At 47.1% G+C, this 21,857-nt stretch overlaps 1 protein-coding gene across 1 annotated transcript in view; it reads right to left on the bottom strand.

The window, feature by feature from the left end:
• The window catches only part of nsg2 (neuronal vesicle trafficking associated 2), a 60,061-nt gene extending 39,127 nt beyond the window's left edge, over nucleotides 1-20,934 (bottom strand). The window contains exon 1 of the mRNA XM_085363947.1: nucleotides 20,806-20,934. Coding sequence (XP_085220073.1) covers nucleotides 20,806-20,934 — 129 coding nt within the window. The remainder of the gene's footprint in view (nucleotides 1-20,805) is intronic.
• Nucleotides 20,935-21,857: the final 923 nt, after the last annotated feature.

Here is a 21,857-nt window from a genome sequence, read left to right as displayed (position 1 = left end):
CGAACCAGCCACCATGGACCCAGCGGCTGTAAATCCGTCCGAGGAGCTCCAGGACGACATCACGTACAATGTGGAGATCCTTCTCAGCCTATGGCTGGAACATCCCCCGGAAGAGCTTCGCCGCGCAACAGAAGACCGGCTGCAACGGCTCTTTTCCGGCCTGCCATGGCTATTGAACTCGCTTCCTCCGACTATGCAGGCTTTTCTCCGGCTCACACCGCACCTTCTCTCGGCCACTCCTGCCTCGCTGCCCGACTCGCCGGATGTGATCTTGCCCGGCCCGTCGGAGCCGTCTGCGGGGAGGAGACGCCAATCGCGCCGCAAGCGCGCCACCCCACAGCTGGACGTTCGGACTTCTAATTCGCCGGCTGTGCCACTCTCAGCCACTCCTGCCTCGCTGCCCGACTCGCCGGATGTGATCTTGCCCGGCCCGTCGGAGCCGTCTGCGGGGAGGAGACGCCAATCGCGCCGCAAGCGCGCCACACCACAGCTGGACGTTTGGACTTCTAATTCGCCGGCTGTGGTGAGTGAGGACTGTTTTCCATTTGCGGACTGTATGACGGTTCATTCAGGGGCGGTGTTCTGTGCGGCAGATGACTTTGTGAACAGCATATCACCTCCCGCGCAGCCACTCTCAGCCCAGTTAGCTCCAGTGCCACCCTCAGTTCAGTCTCCAGTGCCACCCTCAGTTCAGTCTCCAGTGCCACCCTCAGTTCAGTCTCCTGTGCCACCCTCAGTTCAGTCTCCTGTGCCACCCTCAGTTCAGTCTCCTGTGCCACCCTCAGTTCAGTCTCCTGTGCCACCCTCAGTTCAGTCTCCTGTGCCACCCTCAGCGCAGGCCCCAGTAGCTCCAGTGCCGCCTGTAGCGCAGGCCCCAGTAGCTCCAGTGCCGCCTGTAGCGCAGGCCCCAGTAGCTCCAGTGCCGCCTGTAGCGCAGGCCCCAGTAGCTCTGGCTCCAGTATCATTGGCTTCACTCATTCACTCCGTGCAGGGAGAAAGTTTAATTTCACCTCAAGGTGCTTTTCCTGGTTCAGCCGCCATTGGCACTGTTTGCCGCTCCAGGGCTTCCCCAGAGGCTAGGTCCCAGTCCTCAGCTGATTCTGGACCCCTGGAGTTTAAGCAGCCACCTGGGAAGTGCCCCGTGTCAGTGCTGTCTGAGCAGGGCCAGTGCTCAGCACAGCACCCATTTCCTTCATGTCTGCCAGTGGACTCCATGCCTGCGGGCTTTGTGATGGCTTCTGCTGGAGGGTCCAAGGGGCCCGTCCAGCCTTCGTCTCGTGTCTCCGCTGGAGGGTCCGACGGACCGCTCCGGCCTTTGTTTCCTGTTTCCGCTGGAGGGTCCGAGGGACCGCTCCGGCCTTTGTCTCCTGTTTCAGCTGGGGGGCCCGAGGAGCCCGTCCAGCAGCCTTCCTCGTCAGCTGGTGGTTCCGGAGAACCACACCAGCCTCATGCCTCGTCGGCTGGAGGGTCCGAGGGGCCCGTTCAGCCTCCTGTCTCCGCTGGAGGGTCCGAGGGGCCCGTTCAGCAACCTTCCTCGTCAGCTGGGCACCAGCACCATGCTACATCAGCTGGGGGGCCCGAGGAGCCCGTCCAGCAGCCTTCCTCGTCAGCTGGTGGTTCCGGAGAACCACACCAGCCTCATGCCTCGTCGGCTGGAGGGTCCGAGGGGCCCGTTCAGCCTCCTGTCTCCGCTGGAGGGTCCGAGGGGCCCGTTCAGCAACCTTCCTCGTCAGCTGCAGCTCCAGCCTGTGCTTCGTCAGCTGCAGCTCCAGCCTGTGCTTCGTCAGCTGCAGCTCCAGCCTGTGCTTCGTCAGCTGCAGCTCCAGCCTGTGCTTCGTCAGCTGCAGCTCCAGCCTGTGCTTCGTCAGCTGCAGCTCCAGCCTGTGCCTCGTCTGGTCCGGCCTCAGAGTCTTCGTCCTCGTCTGGTCCGGCCTCATCAGAGTCTTCGTCCTCGTCTGGTCCGGCCTCATCAGAGTCTTCGTCCTCGTCTGGTCCGGCCTCATCAGAGTCTTCGTCCTCGTCTGGTCCAGCTGCCTGTGCTTCTGCTACGCCTGGTCCTGCGGCCGCCTGTGCTTCTGCTACGCCTGGTCCTGCGGCCGCCTGTGCTTCTGCTACGCCTGGTCCAGCCTCTGCCTGTGCTCCTGTTACGCCTGGTCCTGCCTCTGCTTCAGCGTCGCCTGGTCCTGTGCCCTCCAAGCCTCGGCCGGTGCGCCTGACACTTGGGCGCCGCCGCTGTCTTCCGCGCGGCCAGCCCCCTGATCGCCATCGCCTGAGTGGCCGCCGCTGCCTTCCGCACGGCCGGCCCCCGGACCGCCATCGCCTGAGTGGCCGCCGCTGCCTTCCGCACGGCCGGCCCCCGGACCGCCATCGCCTGAGTGGCCGCCGCTGCCTTCCGCACGGCCGGCCCCCGGACCGCCATCGCCTGAGTGGCCGCCGCTGCCTTCCGCACGGCCGGCCCCCGGACCGCCATCGCCTGAGTGGCCGCCGTTGCCGTCCGCACGGTCGGCCCCCCGAACTGTTTTGGACTCCTGTGCTGTCGGCCCCCCGAACCGTTTTGGACTCCTGTGCTGTCGGCCCCCTGGCCGGCCCCCTGAACTGTTTTGGACTCCTGTGCTGTCGGCCCCCTGGCCGGCCCCCTGAACTGTTTTGGACTCCTGTGCTGTCGGCCCCCTGGACTCTTCTGTTTTGGACTGTTTTTTTTTTTTTTTTTTTTTTTTTTTTTTTTTCCTGTGTTTTGGTGTGCTTCGTTTCTTTTGGTTTTGGGCTCGTTTTTTGTTTTTGGTCTTTTGGCCTTCTGGTGCTCCGGTTTTGTTTTGCTTCGGGCCCTCCTTCCTGGGCCCCCGCCGCCCGCCCTGGTCGGGTTGTTTTCTGTTTTTTCTGGCTGTTTTTGTTTCTTGTTGGGCTGTCTGGAGCCAGCCTTTGAGGGGGGGGTACTGTCATGGTCCTGGGTCGGTGACCCAGTGTTTTTGGTTATGTACTTTTACTTTTGATAGTTTTGTATTTTCTAGCATTTAGTGGTGTTCCCTCTGGTTGATGTCTTCCCTGCTTGTGCATTTCCTTAGTGTAGTAAGTCTCTGTGTTTAGTCCGCGTCTCTGAGTCTGTGTCATTACGTGTATGTGTTTCCTGTTTTACTTTGAAGGGCTCTGTCTTATGTCAGTGTGTTCTGTTTACGTTTCCCCTGCCTTGTCAGTTATCATGTATTCCAGGTGTGTTCCCCTCCTGTTTCCCATCCCCTGATTCCTGGCATGTGTATTTATAGTGTGTGTTACCGTGTCCTCGTTGCTGGTTCGTCTGTGTTGTTTCCCCTCGGTCTCCCTGTATGTATTTCCCCGGACCTCCCTGCACCGTCATTCTTGGTTTGTGTTGTTAGTTTACCCAGTTTAGGTTTCAGTTTCATGTTCCTAGCACCTTTGTTGTTTGCATTTTTGTTGTTAATAAACCCTCACCTGCACCAGAGCTGCCGCCTTTTGGTCCTATATATATTCCACACGGCTTGCCCCTGCAAACCGTGACAATAATATTGTGCTTAGCGCTTCCTCTACAAACAAATCCTATTCCTGTATAAAGATATGACAAAGAAGTCACCCCTCACCCCAAGTTATGTTTCCTTTGTAAAAGGCATAATTGTCATAGGAAGTATGGACAAAGGCACATCTTTCTAACCAGCAGCAGGTTTAAGGGTTAGAAAATTCGATTCAGTTCAATTTTATTTATTCAGCACCAACACAACAGTCACCTCAATGCGCTTTATATTGTAAGCTAGATCCTACAATAATACATACAGAGAAAAACCCAACAATGATATGACTCCCTATGAGCAAGCACTTTGGTGATAGTGGGAAGGAAAAACTCCCTTTTAACAGGAAGAAACCTCCAGCAGAACCAGGCTCAGGGAGGGGCGGGGCCATCTGCTGTGACCAGTTGGGGTCAAGAGTGTCAGCTGATATTAGACAGTGTATGAGATTACAGCACATCAGTCAACTTTTCAATAATTATATTCTAAGGCAACAATGTTAGCTCTCTTATTTTGGCGCTGAATTAAACCTTGGATTTGGAAAGCTCATATCAGACACCTGTTACCGCTTACTAAGCTGTCTTGCTATTTTCTGCTGGCAGCTAGAGCAAAACAAAAGAAGCAAAAAACTGTCCCAGTAGTGTCAATTTTGCACTCCTCAAGCAAACAGGTTTGGAGCTGTAGTCCAAACACAGAGTCTTCAAAGCTCTGGTTTGCTTTCCGACTTCCAGTTGTGTTGTAGGAGGTCCACGTTCAAAACACGTGGGAGGAGAAAGCAGATGGGATTTCCTTAGTAACATAGGAATTACAGCTGAGCTTCTCTTGATGAAGATATCAACCCACGCACACTCAAACATAAAAAACAGTTTGCATTGCAAGTCACACTTCTGCAGTAGTGTCTGGCTGCACGCACATGTATAAGCAGTTCTTAAGATTGTCTGGAGGCTATATTTGCACAGTCCCCTCTTGCTAGTTTTGATTCCTCTGTGGTGCTTTTTGTGGCCCTGGTGTAAATGAACAACAAAAGAGGTGCTTTTTACCAGGTTGCGTGCACTTCACCACTGCAATTACTAAAAAGACAAAGTGTCCCTACTGTTTTTGTGCGTTTCCTGTATACTAATGCACAGAAGACAGGGCAGGGAATAGAGTACAAATGACAGAGCAGAGGAGAGCTGGATGGAGAGGAAAAAAAAGAAGAACAATGTCTCAGTGTCCTTGAGGCTAATTGTGCTGCCTCTGAGCGGCTCTCCGTCACTTTGAGACAAAGCCAGAAACTGCTGCGCACACAAACTGGCTCCACTATGTGAATAACAAAGCTGTCAGTTGGCTGTAGAAACCTCTTATCTAACAGTTGAAGGCCGCAGTAGGTGTACTGAATACTGCGCATTTGATTGGACCCCTGAGGCGCTGGTGCCCCAAGGCTTTCCGCGCAGTAACACCAGACGTCAGGCTTGCCATAGTTGTAACTAATGTCTCAATTTTGGCTCAACTTTCCCATTCTCCAACTCATTTCACAATAACATGCTCGCAGCCTCTAGGCTCAAACACACCAGCGCTTTATTTTGCTTCATTACTCTTTCCCCTTCTCTAAATCTCACTCCTTTATTTCATATTACCTAATGAAGTGGCCATCAGTCAACATTGCCTCATTTACACAGCTGTTAGCTGTCAGCCAGCTCGTAGATATCCCCTGAACAAAGTGGCACCATCTCTGATCAGACAGGTCTAAATACTCTCTGGGAAACCTTAAATTTATGAACAGAAAACTCTTATTACTAACACTGGATGTAAATGTGTATAAATAATGCAGATGTGATATGAAGACTGAAAAAAAAGCAATTGCAGCTTGCATTATTATCATTGTGCATGAGCAGCCTTTTATTTCTTTATGTTAGTAGTATGATTGTGCACTTTTTTGGCAAAGCCTGCAGTGAAGTGTTTGCGATAGCAGTGAAAGTCAGGTAGGTGGCCAAAATTAAATATCTCAGCAAATATCAGATTTTCATGAAAGGCTGCTAAAGCTATTTTAGTTACCCAGCACATAAACCAATGTGGCTTTGGTGAAGCCTTGACTTTTTCTTTTTTTTCCATTTGAAGAAATAAATATGACAGCTATAAAGTGGAACACCGCAAAATGCTGTAGGGATGCTTATCAGAAGATCTTTCAACAAGCAAAGAACCATTCAGAGGTGGACTGTCCTGCTGCATAACCCAAGTGAACTTTAGCATCAGGGCACGAACTGATGATCAGACATTGTCCTTCAGGAGTTACTGGTAGAGAGTGGAATTAATGGTTTCATCACTTGCAACAAGACTTCCAGGTCCTGAAGTCTTTTTTGGTCAGCAGTGGTTTTTGCCTTGGATCTCTTCCATTTATGACATTTTTGCCCAGTCTCTTTCTTATATTAAACTAAGAACGCTGACCTTAACTGAGGCAAGTGAGGCCTTTTACATGACTTGATAGGCTGTTTTGGGAAGGTGTTCACTGTTCCAAGTTTTCTCCTTTTGTGGATAAAGGCTTTCACTATAGAGTCCCCTGAAACCCTTTCCAGAATAATAGAAGTCATTACTTTGTTTCTTTAAATCATAGTACGATCTGTTGCTCTTTTAGCCTATTTAAGGGATTTCTTGATTGAACAGGTCTGGCAATAATCAGAGTTGGACATGGCTCATAACATTGAACTGACAAGAGAGGGCAATTACTTTTTCCACATATGGCCAGGATTTTTTGTATTCACTCAGATTAACCTCTATTATTATTATTCTTTTATTATCTTAAACATTTAAGTGTGACTTAGAAATCAGGAAGGGGTCAAATATTTGGTACAGGTAGCTGGTACATGAAAAAACGTATTCAGTGGGAGATTACACAACCCATTTAGTCCCCTGTAGTTGTACTATTGTACTATTATTACTGTTCATGGTGGTACTTCTCTGTCTCAGCAGTGGTGCAGCACATCCTGCAGTTTTGGTAACATATTCCTGTAAGTGTGAAAACACAATTTTAATTTCCAGAATACCAGCGTTGCACGTTAACACCGTTTTATCTAAATTTTGAGTCTTATTTATCAGTTTGTATATAAAAAATATTTATTTTAGCTATTAATATTTCATTCCTTCTACTGCATCTGTGAATAAAATTTCAAATTAAACCACCCGTATTAAAAATACATCACCATGAGTTTTCTGTAGCTGCTTTAATATATCACTGGCAAGCGCTTCTACATCTGGAAGAGGCGGGTTAATGATTCCCCCACCTACATGGGTACAGCCTCTCCAGCAATTTCCTTTGAGAGTCTATTTACAGATATCAAATTAGTCATGTATATTTTATGTAAACATCCTGTTTCACTGTGACCTTTTAATACTTCTGTGTCTGACTCAAGAGTCACTTTTAGATCTGTAATATATCTCTGTGCAGTAAGCTGATGATTGCCTCACAATGTGACGATGGACACTTTGGTTGCCAACAGAATTTATAGATATGTGGGTTTTTTTGAAAACACACGTTTCTATATTTGAGTGAAGGAGCAAGTGATTGAATAAGGCATGAAGAAGTATATGAAGTGCATTTCAGAAAAGATGGCTTAAGCTCATCAATCTCAGCCTGCCATTCTCTCTTTGTGTCTCTCCATCGTTCCATCTCCAGTCACAGTATTTGTCATGGTCCTGCGACCATGACTCAGTGACTTTATGTTTATGTTCTTTATTGTTATTACTTTCATTATTATTCATGGCTGTTTTGGGATGGTTTGTGTTTGGGATTTTAGACACTGGGTTCTGGGTTTGTGCTCCCTCTGTTGGTCCCTGGTGTTAGTGTTCCCCTGTCTCGTCAGGTTAATCAGGTCCAGCTGTTTCCCCCACCTGTGTGTGATTTCCCAGTGTCTCTTTGTGTACTTATAGTGTGTGATTTCCTCTGCTCCTCGTCGCGTCGTCTGTGTTCATACCCTGTGAAATCCCCTGCGTGCTCTCCCTGCTGTTCTCCCTTCATGTTCAGGTTTGCTATTTCTTTGTGTAGTTTCTCCCAGTTAGTTCATCCTTAGTTCTGTTTTACCATCCCCACTTTATATTTGATATTATCAATAAATCACCCTCACACCTGAATAAGTGCTGCGTTTTGAGTCCTCCTTCCACTCTCCACACGGCCGCTGCCCCGGACCGTGACAGTACGACGCGACCACAAGATGGACCCAGCAGCGCTTAATCCGTCCAGGGAGCTACGGGAGACGCTCATCGATGCCACACAGGAGCTGATCGACCTGTGGCTGGAAAGCCCGGGTGGCACGTCCCAGCGCGCTATAGAGAGGCGGCTACAGCGTCTGGTGACCGGTCTCCCATGGCTTCTGGACGCGCTCTGTTCGTGGGAGCAGGAGTTTCTCCTTTTGGACCTTGGACTTCACCCCCCGTCTGCATTTACTTTCGAGCAGCCCGAGGCGGTGAGTGAGCGGGATGCATTGGCTTCCCCAGATTCCAGGACTTTGTTTTCTGGGGCTATTCAGAGCGGGATGGGAGACTGTACGGGTCGCTTACCTACCTTCGTGGTAACGGATCCTTCCCAAGTGGGCGTGTACAAACCCTCTGCAAAACTGACAGACTGTGTCTCTGCCGCTCCTTCTGAGCCAGGACTTTTTCGCCATTCTCCGGCTCAGTTCTGTGTCCAGCCACAAGCTTCCCGGTCTGTAGCTCAACCGTTAGCCTCCCTAAGGGCACAATTACCTGTTCCGCCGCCGCTCCAGTTAGCCACTCAGCCACCACCACCGCTAGCATCGCTTCAACCCATAGTTTAGTTAATGGCTGAGTCACAATATTCACACTGTTTTTCCACCGCTGTTTCTAAGCAGGGAGATGAACTGTTTTACAACGGACCTGTTCCTCAAAAGCTGGCAACATTAGAGACTGTTGCTCACTCCGGGGCTTCCCCAGAGGCTGGGTTACTGCCCTCAGCTTACTCTGGACCCCTGGAGGCCAAGATGCCAGCTGTGAACTGCACCGGGCTGTCACTGCCTGAGCAGGGTCAGTGCTCTGCGCAGCTGCAGCCCTCCGTACGTGCGCCAGAGGCCCACGTGCCTACTGGTTTTGTTTCACGTGCGCCAGAGGCCCACGTGCCTACTGGTTTTGTTTCACGTGCGCCAGAGGCCCACGTGCCTACTGGTTTTGTTTCATGTGTGCCAGAGGCCCACGTGCCTCCTAGTTTTGTTTTGTGTGTGCCGGGGGCCCCGGTGCCCGCTGGTTCTGCGGCTGTTTTCGCTGGGGGGCCCGAGGAGCCCGTCCAGCCTCCTGCTTCGCTAGCTGGGGGGCCCGGGGAGCCCGTCCAGCCTCATGCCACACTGACTGCCACGTCGGCTGGGGGGCCCGGGGAGCCCGTCCAGCCTCCTGCTTCGCTAGCTGGGGGGCCCGGGGAGCCCGTCCAGCCTCATGCCACACTGACTGCCACGTCGGCTGGGGGGCCCGAGGATCCCGTCCGGCCACCTGTGGCTGCTTCTCCACCTGTGGCTGCAGCGCCGCCTCCTGCAGTATCATCACCTGCAGCGCTACCACCTGCTACTGCCACGCCTCAGCCTGAAGCTTCAGCCTCGCCTGGTTCTGGTCCAGCTTCATCCTCGCCCGGCCCGGTTCCAGCTACAGCTTCGTCCTCGCCTGGCCCAGCTTCAGCTGCAGCTTCGTCCTCGCCCGGCCCAGCTTCAGCTACAGCTTCGTCCTCGCCCGGCCCGGCTTCAGCTACAGCTTCTTCATCGCCTGGTCCGGCTTCATCCTCGCCTGGCCCGGTTTCATCCACGCCTGGTCCGGCTTCATCCTCAGCTTCATCCTCGCCTGATTCTGGTCCAGCTTCATCCTCACCTGGCCCAGCTTCAGCTACAGCTTCGCCCGGCCCAGCTTCAGCTACAGCTTCGTCCTTGCCCGGCCCGGCTTCAGGTACAGCTTCTTCATCGCCTGGTCCGGTCTCATCCACGCCTGGTCCGGTTTCATCCACGCCTGGCCCGGTTTCATCCACGCCTGGCCCGGTTTCATCCACGCCTGGCCCGGTTTCATCTCCAGCTTCATCCACGCCTGGTCCAGCCTTCGTGTCTGCATCCTCGTCTGGTCCAGCCTTCGTGCCCGCATCCTCGGCCACAGCATCCTCATCTTCACCCACTGCGCCTGGTCCAGCCTCCGCTTCGGCATCCTCATCAGCCTCGCCTGGTCCAGCCTCCGTGTCTGCATCCTCATCAGCCTCGCCTGGTCCAGCCTCCGTGTCTGCATCCTCGTCTGGTCCAGCCTCCGTGTCTGCATCCTCGGCTGGTCCAGCCTCCGTGTCTGCATCGTCGTCTGGTCCAGCCTCCGTGTCTGCATCATCATCTCCGCCTGCTGCGGTCCCCGCTTCCGTGCCCTCAGCCTCGCCTGGCCCAGCCTCGTTTGGGTCTGGAGCTAAACGGCCGTTTTCTGGACCGCTGGCTAGGCTACTGGCCGGGCGCCATCACCTGAGCGGCCGCCATTGCCTTCCGCACGGCCGGCCCCCGGACCCTCTTCGCCTGAGCGGCCGCCGTTGCCTTCCGCACGGCCGGCCCCCGGACCCTCTTCGCCTGAGCGGCCGCCGTTGCCTTCCGCACGGCCGGCCTCCTGAACCTTTTGTGCGCCTCCACGGCCTTCTTCGTGGCCGGCCTCCTGAACTGTCCCATCCTGGCCTCCTGTGTTATCGGGCCCCTGGCCGGCCACCTGAACTGTGTTTTGGACTCTGCTCCCCTGTGAGGTTTTTTTTGTGAACATTTGTTTGGGACTCTGGGGCCTCCGTCTTTGGTCTTGGCCCGGTCCCTCCGTCCTGGGCCCCCTGCCGCCCGCCCGGATCTGGTGGTGTGTTTCTGTGGCTGTCGGGGGCCAGCCTTTGAGGGGGGGGTACTGTCATGGTCCTGCGACCATGACTCAGTGACTTTATGTTTATGTTCTTTATTGTTATTACTTTCATTATTATTCATGGCTGTTTTGGGATGGTTTGTGTTTGGGATTTTAGACACTGGGTTCTGGGTTTGTGCTCCCTCTGTTGGTCCCTGGTGTTAGTGTTCCCCTGTCTCGTCAGGTTAATCAGGTCCAGCTGTTTCCCCCACCTGTGTGTGATTTCCCAGTGTCTCTTTGTGTACTTATAGTGTGTGATTTCCTCTGCTCCTCGTCGCGTCGTCTGTGTTCATACCCTGTGAAATCCCCTGCGTGCTCTCCCTGCTGTTCTCCCTTCATGTTCAGGTTTGCTATTTCTTTGTGTAGTTTCTCCCAGTTAGTTCATCCTTAGTTCTGTTTTACCATCCCCACTTTATATTTGATATTATCAATAAATCACCCTCACACCTGAATAAGTGCTGCGTTTTGAGTCCTCCTTCCACTCTCCACACGGCCGCTGCCCCGGACCGTGACAGTATTATTATTTTTTTCTTTTTTTCAGATTTGATATCCCCTGTGGAAAAGCTGTCAGAACATTTCTTCTTTGCCCATCTTCCCAGTATGTGAGACCTGTTATCGCAGTGAATGCTGTTTCGTTTTTCATCCCTAAGAACTGAGCTGTGGGAGAGAGTTGGTCTTTGGTGAAGTTTAGCGTGGAAAGCAGCTGTAGATACATTTTTGACACCTTTGATTCTTCGGGATTCCTTGTGATAAAAATAATTAATGAAAACCATTAAAAATAGAGAAGAACATTTGTACAACATGAGTTATAACAGGATGAACTGATGTTAAAATCAAGACGATTAATATTTAATTTAAATGACAGCAGACATTCACGTTGGCACATTTTTTATCTTAACTACCGTAATTGTCGGGCTATAAGCCGCTACTTTTTGCACAAGCTTTGAACCCTGCGGCTTTTAGTCAGGTGCGGCTTTTCTATGGATTGTCCATGATTTTTGTCATATCGTAAGACGATTTGTTTTGTTTGTTCCGCTGTTGTACGGCACTACGTTGCCTGGCGGAAGGATCGGGGTTCAAGAGTGGTATGTTAGTCACATGTCCATCCGCCAGGCAACGTAGTGCCGTACGAAGTAGCGCGAAAAACAAACTTCAAAGTAGCGCTACGCGTTCAGCGGGAGTCGTGGATGATGAGCGGCGATAAACTTGCGAAAAGCAAGTTATGCTCAACTCCACCGGTGGATTCTGACAGCGTGGAAAAGTGTGAAAACATCCACGATCACCACCGGATTTTGAAGGGCTGGACTGCTGCATGATGGAGAGGAGGACTCTGACACTGACAATGAGGATTTCTTTGGTTTTGAAAGTGACAACGAAGGAGAGAAGCGGAGAGTGGATGACGAAGCCATCCTGAGCCTGTTTGTATCCGACACTGGAGAAGAGGACTTTGGTGGTTTTAGTGCGCAGGAAGAAGAGAAAGATGGTGGTGAATGACTGACTTTTCTTCTTGTTAAAGCCGTGTCACTGCACCTGAGCCTAAAAGGTAGTCCGAATCTATTTTTCTGGTGTGCTGTAGGTTACTGTTATGTACTACATGTGCAAATATGTACCCATAACTTGTTTTTCAAGTTATGGGTACAAACAGCCATCTCTTTCCTGACAATTCGCTTTGTGCATATTCTCTTACATATGATAAGTCAACATTGAAACACCTGCGGCTTTTAGTCAGGTGCGGCTAATGTATGTACAAAACAGGATTTTCCCCTGATTTTAGCTTGTGCGGCTAATATTCAGGTGCGCTTTGTAGTCCGGGAAATACGGTAGTTAAAATAAGGTAAATCTGTTATAACGTTACTTTTGTTTTTTACCTGCTGGATCAGCCTATATTATCTTTAAATCTATTTACATTTTTTTTTAAATAATGGTCTTCAACACATAAATACGGGGATCTCTGCAAATCTAATCTGAGTACTTCATACTACAATGCACTTCATTACTTAAACCTGTCCAAGTCCTGGCTAATGCAAAAATGTATTCAGCGAATCAAATGGCAGGAATTCAAGTATATAAGAATTCCAGACATGGTTAAGACAACCTACTGAAATTTTAACTGAATTAAGGGAATTAATAGGGAACAAAGGTGATTTAAGTGACTGTAAACATAGCATGGTTGTTGGTACTTAACAGGCTTGGCTGAGTTTTTCAGAAATTTGTGATTGTTAGGGATTTTCCTACACGACCATCTCGAAGGTTTATGGAGAACGATCCATTAAAAGAGAAAAAGTGAGCAGTAGTTCTCTGGGTGAAAAAGCCTTATTGATGTCCAAGGTCAACAGAGAATAGCCAGACTACTTCAAGTTAATAAAAAGCCAATAGAAACTCAAATAACCGCTTGTTACATCCATGTAGAGATGTCATCAGAACTTAAGAGTAAAATTCTTTAAATGTGACTGCATTTGTTTTTATTTGGCACTGGAGGTACAGAGGCAGCAGAACATCCAGATCTGTTCAGAGAATTGAAGGTGAGTGAGTTTCAGTTTAAATTAAAAGTATCCAAAGTGTTATCTTTTTTTTGTTATCCTGAAATGCACGCTGCTATTTAGATTGACAGCTAACATTGTGAAATCAGCTTTGTGCGATGCGATATTAAATGCTTATAATAACGTGATGTAACTCTAACATTAGTAGGTTACATGGCAAATATTCTAATATTTCAGTCAGTGTCTTGTCAACAAAATGTAATGTTAAGATTTTAAATAAATGACCCGCCATCATGTTAGTGTTTTTAAAAGAACTTCAAGAAGTTCATCTTTAAGTATGTGGGATACAAATTTTGTTTTGATATCGAATTGGCTGTCCATTAATTCAACTACTGGTACTAACTATTCAATTTCTGGTATTGTGACCCTACAACCAAGATATGCAGAGGAACGTCTATGAACGCACGACATACTGAACCCTGAAGCGGAAGGGCAAGATCACACCAGGTGCTGTTCCTGTCAGCTTAAAACAGAAAACTGAGGCTACAATTCACACAGCCTCATCAAAGTTAAAAAACAGAAGAATGTAAAAATGTTGCCTGGTTTAAGGAGTCACAGTTTCTGCTGTGACGATGGTGGGGTCATCTGAATTGGCGGGTAACGAGCATGGATCATGCTTTTTATAAACAATTCAGGCTAAGGCTGTGCGATATGAACAAAATCTCATATCCCGATATAAGAATTCTATCGTTCCGATAACGATATAAATCACAAAAATGTAACATTTTCTGTAAATTCTGTGAATCTCGGGCAGCTCGACTTGCGTGAAGTGTTTCCAGCTGCGCGTCATGTAGCTGGAGTCGAGTGTTTTAACAGATGCATGAAACGATACATTTTTAGACATAAGTTGTAACGACCGCCGTTTTCTTTGTGAGTATTTATTACACAGCGTGCTGCGGGGAAAAGCCTGTTCTAACGTTTGAGTCTAAGGTTTATTTTTTTTTTGCTTCTCATCCATAAATAATCTGCTCTTTCACGTGATTCAGTTTATTTTGAAAAGTCTCAACAGGATCTTGAGCTTTATTGTGAAAGGTTTATGTGGAACATAAACAAGCTGACACGTGATGCTGTTACCGTCGTTGTTGCTAACCACAACGCATAAAAACAGGCGCTTGCCCGTCAGTAGTGTGGTTATATAAAATATAAGAGAAAGAGAGAAAGAAGAAATTAATATAGCCACTACAGTGACCATCAAAAGGATGAAAAAATATTGCCGTAAACAGTTTATTTTGCGACACCACGAAACAAACGATAGCGTAAAATGAAACGATAGACATTTTTATATCGTCATCCGATATATATTGTTATATCGAACAGCCCTAATTCAGGCTCGTGGTGTAATGGCATGGGGGGATATGTTCTTGGCAAACTTACTACCAACTGAGCATGGTTTTAACACCACAGCCTACCTGAGCATTATTGCGGACCGTATCCACCCTTTTATCACCACAGCTGTTTAGTTCATATGAAAATAAAAAATCTTAATCATGGCGACCTATGAAAGAAAAGCTTTGCACCATTACCATGACCCAACAATTACTGGGGCTCAATCCTGAAAGTCTCTGTTAGCCTGTCAGAGTGAGTACTGCTGGTCCTCTTATCAGGAAAGTAAGAGCAGCTATTTGCATTCCCCAGCATCTGAGGTAGAAATCAATCTGTGGCTACACAGACAGAATATAAACCAGCAGGGCTTTAAATCCAAAGGTACAACACTCCAACCAACCAGCAGCACTGCAGTACTGTTGGATTACACAGTGGAAAGAAAGCATGAGCCCTGAATGGCTGCTACAGTATAAAATAAACACAAAACTGTTGAAGGCTGAACATGCATACATGTATTTCATTCATTTAAATACTGAAGATAAACTGACACTGTCTATTATTTTGCATGAATTTAATGGTCCTTAGGTCTCCTTAAGGTATTCATCAACTAACTAGTGTTCAGTCAAAGCAATACCAGCTGTTCGCTCTATAGTGATGGTAAACTCACTGTTATCCTTTTTTATGCATGTTTCCCAACATGTTATGACAGATGATTGACAAAACGATTAATTTCTTCATTTGTGAAATACTCTATATGGAATCTAAATCTAATCATAAACAAAAAAAGATATCTAAATGATCCCCCGCTAAAGCTCGCTATTCAAACTGTTAAACAAAAAACAGACTGTGTAGGCTTTGCGTTTCATCTGATCTGGCCTACAGCCTCTGTGCACATCCAGCCAGATAAACGTATAAAAAATATATTTAGAATCTGTGGCGATTTGGCAAATTAACATGAGCGATGGTTCATCTGGTTAGGAGGCCCAAAGCCGTCACAACGCATAAGAAATCATCCGCTGATCCATTACTGATTTGACTGCCTGATGGAGGGTTCTCAATACCAGGAATTCCTCTTTAATTTATGAGGATAAGAACAAAGAATCGCAAAAAGAAAGAACAAGACTTGAAAGCGTCTCTGAAGTAACTGAGGGAAGTGAGAACAATAAAAGAATGAGGATGTGTGTTAAACAGGACGAGAGTGATTGTAAGTCTCTTACTGCCTTTGAAGCAAGTCTTGGTAGCTTAGCTTTGTTCTTAGAGGAATGATAAACAGAAACGATCTGCGTGTCTCTCTCAGAGGCAGTCCACCTCTTGCCACCCTCCTCTGGTTGTTGTTGTTGATTTTCTTTCAAACTACCAGAAATCCAATCAAGATATTGGTGGCGCAGCAGAGGCCGTGATGCATCTCTGCCCAAATGAAATCAAATCTAATGCTTTTCTAATGCCTCAGCAGCATTTTCCTTCCATGCGTTGGTGTGCCTGTAAGTGTATGAACTTTACTGTCATAAAGTTACCCCACCCCTGCAAAAATCTGCAAATATCCCCGAGTAACCCTGTAGCCGGCAAGGTCACATACTCATCAGACAGGGATCAGGGAGAAAACAGCTGGACTCGTATTTGTAAAGCCGCTCACAACCGCACCGCTGATGTGGGGTACTAGTCGGGTCACATGGCCTACTAAAACCTCGCTTTGGCTTTAAAGGACAAAGAGAACAAAACTGGTCTCAGATCAGATTTTGAGAGAATGATAAAAGCTGATTACCAGTGAACTCTTTCTGGATAGGGCAAGTGGCAAAAACAGCAACCCAGTATTCAGTGAGATTATGAAGCCTGTCGCCGCAACGAGTCTACAGTTTCTGATTTAGACAAAGGAATGTTTTCCTACAGACACAATCAACGTCAAATAACAAAATGATTACCAGTATAGGTTCCTTACTCAAAAAAGGTAATGTATTACACTTCCTGTCATTTTTTAAACTTTACATTACTTAATGACTCCCTGAATAATGTAATTCTTTACACTACTTGTTGCATTACTGTGGATTAAGGCTTTTAAATCTTTGTGAATATTTTATTATTAATGAAGTCATTCACATCAACTGCATAAATCTGCAGCACAAATTTACAGCATTTGTAGCTCAATTTTTCAGATTTTTCAGATCAAAATAAACAGATCTGACCAATCAGACCACTGCATTTGGGAACATGTGTATTCATACCTCATGACACCAGTATTGAATATTCATCCATCCATCCATCTATTTTCTTTTGCTTATTCGCATGGGCAGCAGCCTAAGCAGAGAAGCCCAGACCTCCCTCTCCCTAGCCACATCCTCCAGCAACTCCAAGACCAAGGCACTCCCAGGCCAGCCAAGAGATATAATCTCTCCAGCGTGTCCTGGGTCTGCCTCAGTACCTCCTCTGACTGGGACATGCCCGGAACACCTTGTCAGATGCTCAAACCACCTCAACTGGCTCCTTTTGATGTGGCGCAGTAGCGCCTCTAATCTGAGTGTTGGATGGCCGAACTCCACACCCTGTCTCTAAGGGCGAGGCCAGCCACCCTTTGGAGAAAGCTCATTTCTACCACTTGTATCTACGACCTCGTTCTTTCAGTCACTACCCAAAGCTCGTGACCATAGGTGAAGGTAAGAACGTAGAACGACTGTTAAATCGAGATCTCCTGCTCCCCTTGATCGTGAACAAGACTCTGAGTTACGTTAGGGTCCACTTGGAGCAGTAACTCGTACCTGACATAGAGTCGGCACTCTAGCCTTTTCCGGCTGAAGACCATGGCCTCAGACTTGGAGACATGGAAATAGTAAAATAACACAGTTTTGCCACAGACTCATAGCTGGACGTTGCTCCGGGTCAATCAGCTCTCTGAAAAAAATTTTCTCCCTCCTAAAATGTGGTCTCAGCTCTGCCAACAAGAGTTCAAACTGCCCCACTGACATCCTGAAATATGCATGAAAGCAACCGTGTTTCGGCTTCAACTCTTGGAGAAAACCATGAAATTCTCAATGCTGCTGCCTTCTCGTGAGAATTAAATGAACCCAGAATCTCGGTTTCTTCCTTTTCTTGTTTTATGTTTAATTTTATGTTGCTTTTTTGCAGCACACTTGGTGTGTTAACAATATAAACTGTCGATTACAGCATGACATGCTGGTACAAATCCCTATCCTAATGAGGACATACACATGGTCTGTCTTTGATTGTTTAACTTTTAAACCAAAGTCATTGACACAACATTGAAAATCAGCCTAAAGGGACTTTTAAGTGATTGCTACAGTGACTCTGTCCAAAAAAAGGTAGAAATGGATGCTACATGGCTACAAGTCAGACTGCTCATCACTGTTGTTGTTTATGATCAGGCTCTGGCTGCTGGGCTAGACTCTGCATACCCTCAGCTTTAATGTCACTTTGGGTTCTTTGCTAGCTTTGTGTTAGCATGTCGTGCAAATGCTTGCAAAGAGCCAACGCTGTGTTAGCAGTACAGTGCCGCTGTTTCTTTCCTGGGTGCAGCTTACATTTTACCATCATGCTCTGGTATTTTTATACAATGAAAATGAAGGTAATTCTCAGACCTATACTCCTCAAAAGTCAAACACTGCTCCACCATTTTCTTCCTCCCTGCTAAACTGAAAACAGCCTATTATAGTGCAGGTGTGCAGGAAGAAAAGGGCACATTTTATGTATTTGTGTGCAAATAGTGAAATAACGTAATGTTATTTAATCAACGTGTGGTACTGAAAAAAATAGCAATGTGATTACTTTGTAATCTATTACACCCGACACTGGTGATAACAACGAGAAACAAGCTGTCTGGTCCTCTGTGCTTTCCAGAGCTGAATAGCATAGATTCAGCTTAATGTTATCAGTCTGACCCACAGTTTGACTGCTTTGGGTCTCATGTGCAAGATTGGTGGCTTTATTCAAATCAGGAACTCCAAAGAAAAGGGACTCCAAATGAATTATAAAGTTGTTGCATAAGAGCTTAAAATATAAACAGATGAATTTTCTAGAGATTTCATAAAATCTGATGTCTAATTAAATATTTCATTATTTCTTGGCCTCTCTTGCATTCATGCATCACTTACCAGGAGGAAAATTCTCACACTTACAGCTCCAAACAAATGCTAAGATTAAGCAGCAAATTGACCTTTCCGACTCCCACACTGTCCTGACTGTTAACAAACGGATCCACTTTCGTTTGCATAGTGATAGATTAAAAGCAACACACACACACAAAAAAAACTTGCCACGGTTTTGTTTGCTTAGTGTCCGAATGCACAAATGAGCACAAAATAAATGAGCACACGGAGGGGCTGAACTAACAATTTTCCAGTCCTGGGAGCAAGCCGGCAAAATCTGCATCAGCTGTCAGCAGATTTATCCAAAAGCAGCAAGCAAATGCAATCTTTGTGGATGCATCTCCTGAGGCATGTAAAAACTCAAAAACAAAGCCAAACAGAAAAAAAATTACATTAAAAAAAAAACAAAAAACTGCAAGCCATCCTGTTTGACCTCTTTTCCTCTTAAATGTCAACAGCAATAAGTCACTGGATGGGGACTTATACTCAACTCAGGTTATTCTCTCTGTCAGTCTCCCTTTTCAGGTAATCAATATAAGACATATTTGTGTAGTCACACAGTACAGTAATACAGCAATGAGTGTGTGTGTGTGTGTGTGTGTGTGTGTGTGTGTGTGTGTGTGTGTGCAAAGGCAGCTTCATCTACAGTACGTAGCAGTGTTGGTGAATCTGCTGGGACTGATTTAATCAGAGTAAAATGACTGACAGCTCTACTAAGAACGCCGTTTCACAAACTGGTGACAGAGACGACCTGTCACTCACGCACACGTACGCGCCGCCTTTGTTGTAAGTATGCGCTGCTAGAATTCCCGCAAGCACAACCGTGAATGAAATTGCAAGTGTGTGCGCATGTGTGTGTGTTAGCACAGTGAATGGCAGGTCTCCTGAGTTAACAGGTAAATGAAATGGAAAGCGACTGTGCTTCCCTCAGCAGAATCCGCGCTGTGGGGTTCAGGCTGTGCTATCTGTTTCGCCTCGCAGCAGGCCAAACGGGAGCTCGTTTCATACGGTGGAGTTTTGTGTGTGTACGCTCAAAAATTTAAACCCTTTGTTAACGCATTTTTCAAAAAACGGGGTGACCATGATATGAAGAACACAAGCACAGCTAAACTTCAAATTTAAACACACAGCATAAGCCTCTTAAATTTGCCACATACAGTATAAACGTCCGGAGAAATGACATCTCCCTTAATGGGAATATTCCAGCTATGGAAGCCAGACACTTATTAACATCGTCAGCTGTTATGCAGCAACATTTTCACTCATTTGTCATCGTATTTCTGGCCATTGCTGGCTGTGTAGCTCCAATATTGACTCTCTCTGAGCTCAGATGTTCTCCAGAGGGAAATATCCAGCTCCTAAATGCTCCACTCTACCACCAGTTAGTTGCTTCGTGTCTGTCATTCAGTGATGTGAATAAAGTACATTTGGTTGTTAGAGGCTTTTCACTAAAAATGGCTAAACAGCAACTAAATAGGGGGGATTAATCATGCCATAAAGCTTCTTACAGCTACACATGAAGCTGATAGCTCTCTGTTGGTTTACCAACTCCAATAAAATACAAAAATATGGCGTTACAGTCCAAAGTTATGGATTTATTTCTCAAAATGTATCTAATTTGATTTGTTTTTACTTCTACAAGTCATTGGTCACTTGGTGAGAGGAGAAATATGGATTAATATAGCTGAAAAATGTTCATCCTTACATCCAAACAGCGAAACAAACAATCCACAATAAAGCTTTCATGTGTGCAAAAAGTGACAATGAGCTCGCCTTGCTGCCTAATTCCATTAATTCTTATAATGCGCAATCAGTGCTGCTCTCTCTTCCAACCCGGCACATACACCAATCAGCGCTGCACTGCCACCATGGTAACTGGATTAACGAGCGGCGGCGCAGTTACTATGGGATGTCAAGATGACAAATGACAGTCTGTCTGGCACCAAATCTGTCTCCTAATCTCAGCTGGAAGACAAAGGACATGGCTGGGAGACAGATAAGATGAATGAATGTGTGAATAAATGGAGAAAGAAAACATAATACACACACACACACACGGATGGCAAATAAAAGTAAAAATCGACATAATATAAATCAACGTGATTTTGAGACATTTAGTGACCCATTGTGAACTACAAATATGAGGTCCTGCAATCCTGGGATAACAGGAGATCACCTCCATCAGGAGTGAAATACTTCCTCACCAGATAAAGGTGAACACTCACATCAACTTTGTATTGATCTGCAATGATCCTCCCCTCAAGAGGGTGGGGGGGCAAGTGATTTCAAACAATAACAGCAAAATGCCTCCCACAGCTTAACAGAGCCATCATATCACCTTTTTTTTTTCCCTTTGCTGTGTTTGTCTGTGTGTGGGAGGATGGCACAGGTCAAAAGCACTGAGGCAATGGCAGCGAAGGCAGATTTGGGAAGAAGATGCACAGAAGCTGGTGGGCAGTCTCTCACCTTGTCAGGTGCTTGGCTCTGGAGGCTGCCAACATCCAGTGGAGTGATGAGGGGCACATTCTGAAAGCCGTCCTCCACGCTCACAGGTTTGGCGCCTTTGTCCTGCAGATTACTCCCCAGTTTCACCATCTTCAGCCTTTAGTATTCCTTTATTTCCCCGAAGCCTACTTCTGAAAAGAGGAAGTTTTGCACCTTTACAGCCTCTCAGGTCAATGAAAGCTGGCAAACGCTGGTTGATTGATGGGGACGATTTTTAATGAAACGGTGAATAAAAATGTTGAATTAAGCGGAGTGTAGCTGTGAGGCAGCTTACGCACAAAAAGGTGCTCAAATAATGCCTGAATGATTGATTGGTGAATGATTAGAGTAAAAACAGGAAATCGGAGGGAGGGGAATTTTTTTCGTTTACACTGAAACATGTATCTGAGTGAAAACTACCGAAAAACAAGGAGGGGGGGAAAGGAAATATGCATTCTGTCTTCAGCACCTTCTTTCTATCACAACAAAACCATCAGAAAATGAACGAATAACGCGTAAAAAAAAAAATAGGCTGATACTTACAGCTGCTCGTCCTTGTCCGCCCGGTTCCTCCGTGCTGCGGCACTGTTTGTGTGGACAGAGGCGGAGGGAGCGCAGATGAGGAGCAGGTGAGGCTGGAGGATGCTCTGCGGCGTCGCTGCTGCTGATGCTGCGGGAAAGCTGCGCTGCACCGCCGGAGACAAACTGGATGTCTGGCGGCAGGTTTCCTACCAGCAGGCAGCCCAACCCCCTTAATCCAAACAGCCTCTTCCTCTCCGAGCTGCTAACGCCAAGCCGCTGGAGTTGCCACTAGGGGGATGTTTGGGTTTTTTTTCCTCCTCTAAGAGTCTCGTTTGTTTTGCCAAAGTGGAAACTGGACTGTCGTTGCCTTTCAAGTTACCTGGTAAAGTCCGATTTTTCACCAACATATTTTAGAGCATTTTGGTCACTTTTGTTTGTTAAATGAATTAAAGCGGGTCCGGATCTAGCGTTGTGAATACACAGATCTAACCCGAAGAATAAAAGTGGACTGC

The sequence above is a fragment of the Diplotaxodon limnothrissa genome, linkage group LG10 (genome assembly GCF_057381915.1).
Source record: "Diplotaxodon limnothrissa isolate DT_005_m linkage group LG10, D_limnothrissa_male_GT1.1, whole genome shotgun sequence".
NCBI lineage: Eukaryota > Metazoa > Chordata > Actinopteri > Cichliformes > Cichlidae > Diplotaxodon > Diplotaxodon limnothrissa.
This window is presented reverse-complemented; position numbering and strand designations above follow the sequence as displayed.